The 7,945-nt window shown below is 58.9% G+C and overlaps 1 protein-coding gene across 1 annotated transcript; it reads right to left on the bottom strand.

Annotated features, from left to right (window-relative positions):
- Positions 1–85: 85 nt before the first annotated feature.
- Positions 86–3,498, bottom strand: HOXA7 (homeobox A7). Its single transcript, XM_037041257.1, has 2 exons — positions 2,591–3,498; positions 86–1,627 (listed from the first exon to the last, which is right to left on the bottom strand). The coding sequence occupies exons 1-2, from the start codon at positions 2,967–2,969 to the stop codon at positions 1,302–1,304; spliced, it is 705 nt and encodes a 234-aa protein (XP_036897152.1). The 5' UTR covers positions 2,970–3,498; the 3' UTR covers positions 86–1,301.
- Between the last annotated feature and the right edge of the window lie 4,447 nt (positions 3,499–7,945).

The following is a 7,945-nucleotide window of genomic DNA, read 5'->3' as shown; positions in this document are numbered from 1 at the left end:
GCACACACAGACAGAGCCAGGGCTTGCTTTCCAGCCATGGTCACCCTTTTTCCCATCACCCCCCCCATAAAGCAGACCACGTTTCTTTGTCACCAAGCATCTTTATTTTTTTGTTACACAAAACATCGTTAGCTGGGCAAGGCCGGAAGCATACCTTCCTGCTCCTGGAATTCCAGGCTGGAGCTGAGGGGGGACACGAGGAGGACGCCAGACAACACAGGAGATGAAGGGCCCTGGGGGGGCATTGGCTCTCCCCACCTGCTACAGAATCAGCTCAAGACAACACACCATGCTACAAAGTCACCCCAGTAACACATCCTTCCCAAGTCAAGACATTGCCTTACAAATGAGCTCCAAGACTATATAAATGACAAAAAAATCTTATTCAAATATACAATATTTGCTACTGTAGGAAAAGTCAGGGTGTACATATTCAACATGGCTGGGCGGTAGGACACAGGAGCAGGGAGGGGGCAGGGAGGCTGGGAGCATCTCTGTGGTCCTACTAAGCAGAAGCTAACTCAGAAATCTGCAGGTAGCATGGGAATGCTCCCCTCCAGAAGTGGGGGGTGATGGGCCCGAACTTGGAGTACCCAGGCCAGAGAAGAGGGATTCTAGGTTGCAGCACTTAGAATGCTTTGGAATAAATATATTAATTTTCAATTTAAATAGAAGCCAATGCCCTGGTCCCCAGACCCCAGCACCTTCTCAATGCAGTCTCAGGGACCCTAAAGGCTGCCAGCTGCCAGCTGCCAGCTGCAAGCAGAAGGGCCTGGCCTGGGAGGGGCCGGCACTAGGTAGCAGGCAAACCAGGGAGCACAAAATAGGTAGTTTGGGACAAGTAGGTAGTGCTGAGAGAGTCAGGTCCTTGATGGTGTGGGGGAGGTGCTGGGTGTCTGCCAGTGTTGGGACACTCTGGGCTTCCTGGGAGTGGAGGCCCGCTGGGGCTGGGCCCATAGGTAGTTTGGGGGTGCCTCTCTCCGAGGCATGTGCTAGGTAGTATTTTAGCCATGCCAGCTCAGAGCCAGCCGGCCTTAGAATGAGGGGGGTGTCTGCTGGGGGGTCCTCGGAGGCAGAGAGGATCCCCAGGGGGGGCTCAGTCTGGGCGGCTGCTGTCCAGAAAAGTTGGAAGCTGGAGTGGGTAAGGGGGTAGCTGGGGTACAGGTTGGGGACTGTTTTTTTCTTTCTTTCTTTTTTTTTTTTTTACATTTCCTTTTTAATTTTCCACTTTTGTAAATAAAATCAGTGAGTCTCTAAAGACGCTTTCCTGACTGGTGCAGCCGAGGGCCGGGCTGGGCCGCTCATTCCTCCTCCTCCTCCTCATCTTCTTCATCGTCCTCCTCTTCATCAGCCTTGTCTGCCGCAGTGGCGGCTGCGGCTGCGGCTGCGGCGGGCGCCGGGCCCTCGGGGGCTGCAGCTGAGGCGGGCCCCTCGTCCTTATGCTCTTTCTTCCACTTCATGCGGCGATTCTGGAACCAGATCTTGATCTGGCGCTCGGTGAGGCAGAGCGCGTGGGCGATCTCGATGCGGCGGCGCCGGGTCAGGTAGCGGTTGAAGTGGAATTCCTTCTCCAGCTCCAGCGTCTGGTAGCGCGTGTATGTCTGGCGACCCCGCTTCCTGTCAGGCCCTGCAAGCAGACATGTGGATATATGTGGACACACGGACAGACAAGCCGACAGGGACACAGGGAGGACATTGCATTCGCCAGGCCGCGGCCCCTGAGCTCAGACCTTCCTTCCAGCCCTGACCCGGGGCGCATCCCCCTCTGCCCGGAGCCGAGCTGGGGTGGGGGGGTAGTGGGAGTGATGGGGGAGACCCCAACTGCGGCCCCCCGACACACAGGCAGCTCCCTGAAGAGGGCAGGCGCAGAATCCCAACTTTACAACCTCCCTTTCCAGCCGGCTAGGCTTCCACAATGTCTTGCTTCCCCCTGACAAAGGGAAATTGTAAATATAGAGTGTGGGCAAGTGGGAGACGCTGCACTTTTGTCATTCAAAGATGAGACGGGACGCTCCCCGCCCGGCTAGGCAAGTGGGCAACCTTCAGTGGTCCTCACTCCAGAGGCCCCCTTCCTTCCCAGTGGTCCGCGCCCCCATCCCCAGACCTTCCTAGGGCATTCCGCCCCTCTGTGCCCGATCCCACCCCCACCTCAGCCTTTAAATGGCCCCTGGCTCAGGGCATGCAAGGGACCCTGACGGGCTAGGCTATTCCTGCTTTTAAGAGAGAAAAGCCGGGCAGAAAGGAAAAGGAGGTGGGAAGGACAGAGGAGAAAGGGAGTGAGAAAGAGAGAGAATAGCGAACAAATAAAGTTAATGTTAAAATTCCAAGGCAAATGGAGTTAAATAAATTTACGAGGATTGAATCCATTAATTGGGCCATAAAAAGTTTTATGAGCCTCATTTACATACAATGCTACGGGCTCTCCACGCTATGGCGCCTCGACTCTAATTAAAACCAGAAAGGCAGCGCCGCCAGGAGTCACGGGGCCGCCGGCTCGCAGCCCCCCGGCGCCCGGCTCCGCGCTCCGCAGCCCCGCGCTCCGGGCTCCCAGTCCGCCCGCCCCTGCGGCCCGCCCGGCGGCTGCGCCTACCTGAAGACCGCATCCAGGGATAGATGCGGAAATTGGCCTCGGCCGGACCGTGCAGCGCGCCTTCGTCCGCCTTGTCGCAGGCGCCTTTGGCGAGGTCACTGCAGAGTCCGGGGATGTTTTGGTCGTAGGAGGCACAAGGCAGGTTACCGTAGGCGTCGGCGCCCAGGCCGTAGCCGGACGCGAAAGGGCTCTGGTACAGGGGACTGTTGACATTGTACAAGCCCGGCACGGTCGAAGCGAAGGCGCCGGCGCCCGCCCCGTAGCCGCTTCTCTGCGAGTTGGGCGCAAAGGAGCAAGAAGTGGGCTCGGCATTTTGGAACAGAGAAGCCCCCGCCGTATATTTGCTAAAAAGAGCGTTCACATAATACGAAGAACTCATAATTTTGACCTGTGATTTGTTGTCCGGCAGCTTTCAGTGTCGGTTTTACGAGGTAGCGTGATATATGATAACATTACACCCCCAGATTTACACCAAACCCCATTTTCTTTTGGACGGAGCTCGCCGCAGCACGTGACCGCCCACATGATCGCCTCCGCCAATCTCCGCAGCCCTCACAGGTGGTCTCGCTCTGCGGGGCCCGCAGCAGCCTAGAATGGAAGGGGAAAGGGCGCAAATACGTGGCCAACAAATCTGCCCGCGCCCTGCCGGCCCGGCGGGAACTGCGGGGGGAAAGGACCCCAGCCTCCGTGGGAGCGCTCAGCCCAGCGCCACCCTGAATGCCTGGCCTGCAGAGGCAGCGTGGGGCCGGGAGGGTGCTACCCGCTCTTGCCTATCACCAAACCTTAGACCGAGCCTGCGGGTCCCCTCTGCCCCTCTTCTGCCCACTGACCCAGCCCAGGAAGGGTCTCTGTACCCCGAGCGCCCGCGCGCCCTACGGTGGCCTGATGGGCACGTCTCTGCTCCGGGTAAATCGACTCTTGCCCATGTCTCCTCCCACCCAGGTCCAGCGGGCGACAGGCCGGCTTAGACTCCGATCCAGATGGGGCCAGCGCAGCGTCGCTTCCAGCTGCAGCGAGAATGCCACAGCAAACTGGAACCATGTGGTTCGAATAAAGTCAAGGTCTCCCAGCTTCCTTTCTTTAATCAGGGGCGCACTGTTTATCCGCCCTAAAGGAAGCAGTGAAATATTTATCTGTTAATGAGCCTCATTTGCCAACAGATTTACTAACGTGGGATTCCCTTCCCTCCTTTTGGACACTGCTGGCCCCTCACGCTCTATGCTTTTGCTCCTGGGCACCTGACTGGCAGCCCGAGAAATGGCTGGACACTCTTTTGTCCTTCCCGGCAACCTTGGGTTCTCCCTGGCTGAAAGAAAATCTAGTCTCCTCCACATGGCAGGAACCTCAGGCCCTGCACCTTTCCAGGTACCGCTTGTACCCTGAGGTTTCTGGTCGCCTTCCTGTGGCCACCCCTGGGCCTCTGCACCCCGTCCCTGGGTCTGAGTGCCTGGAAGCAATACATTCTGTAGAGCCAGTTTGGACAGGAGAAAGCCGGGCCCAGGCGCTCGGCGACTGCAGCCTACTCTGGGTCTCCATTTCTTTTGGAGACCCCAAAGACAAACAGAGCTATCCCTCCCAAAAGGCTTCACCTTTTCAAAGACCAGCTCACAGAGCGTGGAGCGCACAGTAGTCTTTCTCCCTCCCATCCAGACCCCCAACTGGTGGAGCTTACCTTCCAAGCCTCCAACCCCTGGGCAGGGCTGGAACAGCCAAAGCCCCTGCCTGCTTCTCACTGCTCCTTGGAGGGTGGTGGGGTGAACACTTCCCCTAAATGGCTCATAAACTGCCGGGCCGAGTTGGAAGCCTGGCGGACAGGTCAGTACGCCTTTTACTGCTCAGCTCTATTGCACACCATAAACCCGACCTCACAATGGAATTGCCCCGGAAATTCTCTAAATTATAGAGTTTGGTTCTTCTTGTACAAAGCACTTCCCCTCACTTTCAGAGGCTCCATCCCGCCCCCCGTCCACCACACCCTCTCAGGGGGTCCTCGGAGCACAAAAGGTGGCAGGAGAGTTCAGACCCTGGTTGCAACGGAGCCCCAGCTCTGGCCTAGTGGATGGCCCAGGGCGTGGTTGGAAAGTTTGGGGCTGTAGGGACAGGTGGAGCCAGGGTGGTGTCCCCTGGAGGTACAGGGGCCAGGGGAGGCAATATCCGGGATGCCCTTTATGGCCGAACAGAACGATAGCTGTCTTGGTTGGGGAATTGAGGGGCAGGTCAGGAAGGGAAGAAAAAAACTAAATATTCCAAATAGCATCAATTTCTGGAAGGAAATAAAAGCCCAAGGAAGTTAAAAGAACACGAAACAAACAAGAAGAGGGCTAGGAGATCAAAGAGGAAGATTTAGACAGCTTTAGACCAATAAATTGTTCCTCCAGTGACACAGAGCAAGATGCAAAGGGAAAGATCCGGCCCGCCGACCGCCCGTCTGTCTAGACTCCCGGGGCTGAAGCGGCCGGCAGCGAAGACGTTTCCAGTAGAACCTGTCCCCTGTCCGGGGTGAGCCGGTCCGACAGACGGAGCGGGGAGCGATTTCCAGGAGGATGGGAAGGAACGCACTGCTTGCCAAGAGCACTAGAGCCCGAGACACCGGCTTCTCTCCTCCGGGTTTTGTCCCATGCAGGTCCAAGCGGTCCTGGCAGGACACGCTGCCCCTCAGTTTGGGCCAAGGACGATCTCGATACTGCCCGTAAGGCCTCTGTGGGCCCTGGTCAGGCCCCTGGGCCGAGTCCCCCGGTGCTGAAACCTCCCTTTCGTTTCTGTCTTGTCTCTCGCCTCCTGCCTTCTGTGGCAGCGTTTCACAACGAAAAGGCTAGACAGAATCAGACTTTCAACAGGGCCTCTTCAACTACGTGTTCTTAAGCCATTAGTTTCCTAAATATTTGGCTAAAATGTCACAAATGTTCTGGGTTATATGTGATAATATTCCCAGAAATACTCGTTGACGCTTGGCCTGGAGCAGGCGCTTGTAGGCGGGGTTCTCCTGTGTCCCTCCGTCTTTAGATAAAGCTAGTCCACTGCCCTCCTCGGGCCGGGTTCCTATATATGAAGAAGAGTGTGTTTCCCGTGCTTCTTGGTACCAAATAATCCTCAACATTTCCATCCAGCTAAGAATATAAACCCCGTTCCTGGGCAGCCATGGGAGCCTGCAGGAACCCGGCGGCTGGCGATTTGCTTCTCTAAACGCTTCTCCCCGCGCCCCTCGCGCGACCTGCGCATCGGTCCTCCATCCGGCCTCCGGTAGCGGCGCGGGGGCAAATCCATGCCGACAAATGCCAAGGAGCTCATGCAGGCGCGGGGTCTCGCCTGGGTGGTTTGCAAGGAAGCCGGTCCGAGTCAGCGGGGCAGGGGCAACCGTCTCCCAGCCGGCCCGCAGGCCAAGGGCAAGCGAGGCCCCGCCCGGCCATCCACGAGGCCTCTGAGATCCCCGCCAGGCGGCACCTCCCTGGGGCCTCCGTGACCTGGAAAGACGAGCAGTGGCCACCGATCTCCTCTGCCATTTATTGGCAGCTACATAAACCAAGCTTTCTATCTCATGCTTGGATACTCGGCCACGGACAGCGCTCTGGAAGTTATAAAGCCCTTGTCACGATCGGATTCGGTGACATATTGGTATTATGTAAGGAAATATAATAAAGGCATTGTGTCTATGATACCAACGTGTGTGTATAAACAGAGAAAAAGGAAAGGGGGGGAGAGAAAGTGAGAAACACCCGGGAGAGATGTCAGCCAAAACCCAGTCCCCAGTTTTACAGCGTGTACGGGCGGAGATGCAGGTTGTAAACATTTTGTGGGCTTGGCAGAGGCTGTTACAGCCCAAATAAATGCACCGCGTGCGGCGTTCACAGGGCTCGGGGCGCTTTCGAAGGGTCCTCCGTTTGCTTTTGCGTTTTCCCCGGGAAACCACCCCGCACCTGGGGCTGAGCCTGGCGCGCGGCCCTCCGGGCGCCTCCCGCGAGACTCCGGGCAGGTTCTGCACCCAGAATCCGGGGCAGGCTGGGCCTGGACGGGCGCCCCGTTCCTCCTCCCGGCCTCCGGTGCGGAGGACGCCGGAGCAGCCCCGGCATCCCCACTGCGGAGGCAATTCGGCGGCCAGAGAGAGCGGGGCCGGCTTCCACGACGGGAGCGTCTATCCTGGAGCCGGGACGTTACTTTAAGCGTCGCGTTTATTTCGGAATCACCGAAGCAGCCCCCGGTCTGTCCCCAAGGATGCCCGTTCCTAAGCAACCCAGCCGCCAGACCTACATTAGACAGCCACCAAAAATGCCTTTACGCCCGATTTTCAGCCGCCCAGTTTTACTGTCGCGGATTCCAGGAGGCCCAGCCCCGCAGTTCGGGCTCGACCGGGGCGCCGGCTCCGCGGGGCCCTGCACGGGGCGCAGCCTCGGGGGCTCCCGCGCCCCAGGGCCTCTGGCCATGGATGCGCCCTCTGCACGCCCCCTGGGGGAGGGGTCACCGGGTCCGGGCCTTAGTCCTCCAGTCTGTGCGTCGCTCCGCCGATTTCTCCGGGAGTCCCGATGCCCCGAGGCTGGCCCCGCGCTGGGGACAGTGACCCTGGAGCCGTTCTCGCGCCCGGCTGCGGGTCGGACGCGCCGCGCCCCCGGGAGGGAGGGGGAGCTCAAGGTGCAGGTCGGGCGAACCCCCACCGCTTGCTTGTTTCCTAGTGAGGCTCCCGTCCTGGCGCGAGCAGCGTGCAGGATGCACCACCGCCGCTCACTAAAACCTAGGGCTCCCACCCCAGAAAGGCTCGCGTCAAGTCGACATCTTAGGAACTTCCCGGGGCCGCGGCGGCGGGAGATGGCGGCGCCGGAGCCTCTTGCGTGGAGCCACACTGCCACCTGCTGGCAGAACCGCGGTACTGCAGCCCCGGCGGCCCGGCCTGAACTTCGCTCGCGGCAGCCGCGGGCCCAGCGCCGCACTCCCAGGCCCGCGGACACCCGGTCCCCGGGGGGTCTGCGCGGAACCCGGAATCTACGCTGCTGAGAGGGCAGTGCCCATAAAAGAGAGCTGTTTCCGCAGCGCTTTATCGGCTGCAGACAGAACAGACAAATGAAAGGGCTTTGGTGGAAAATCTTAATTGGGGCTGGACAGTTGTAAACTCATTAAGGGCCGAATTCCAGACAGTTCGCAGACCCGGCCTTTATGGCACACCCTCAGTGCCCATTCTTTGAAGTTCCTTCTGTCTGCAACAACAGAGGGCGTCCCAACCTGGCGGCAGGTTGGGGGTGGGGGGTGTGAGGAGACGCCCCATTCCTGGCGCCCAGGTTCCCCTTTTGCGCGTTCCAGGACGGAGATCTTTGCAGAGGTCGCAGGGGACAGGGGGGAAGGAGAGGAAAAGAAACGGGGGAGATGAGG

This window comes from Sturnira hondurensis, unplaced genomic scaffold (assembly GCF_014824575.4).
Source record: "Sturnira hondurensis isolate 20B ecotype Veracruz unplaced genomic scaffold, ASM1482457v3 Scaffold0002840, whole genome shotgun sequence".
Classification (NCBI taxonomy): Eukaryota; Metazoa; Chordata; class Mammalia; order Chiroptera; family Phyllostomidae; genus Sturnira; species Sturnira hondurensis.
Note: the sequence above shows the minus strand (reverse complement) of the source record. Positions and strands in the feature narration are given on the sequence as shown.

What these genes read in the sequence shown, in the direction of transcription:
- HOXA7 (XM_037041257.1), bottom strand. Translation starts at nt 2,969, where the DNA reads ATGAGTTCTTCGTATTATGTGAACGCTCTTTTTAGCAAATATACGGCG. An exon ending in TCCCTGGATGCGGTCTTCAG is followed by an intron (nt 1,628 to 2,590) that starts GTAGGCGCAGCC and finishes GTCTGCTTGCAG; the next exon opens with GGCCTGACAGGAAGCGGGGT.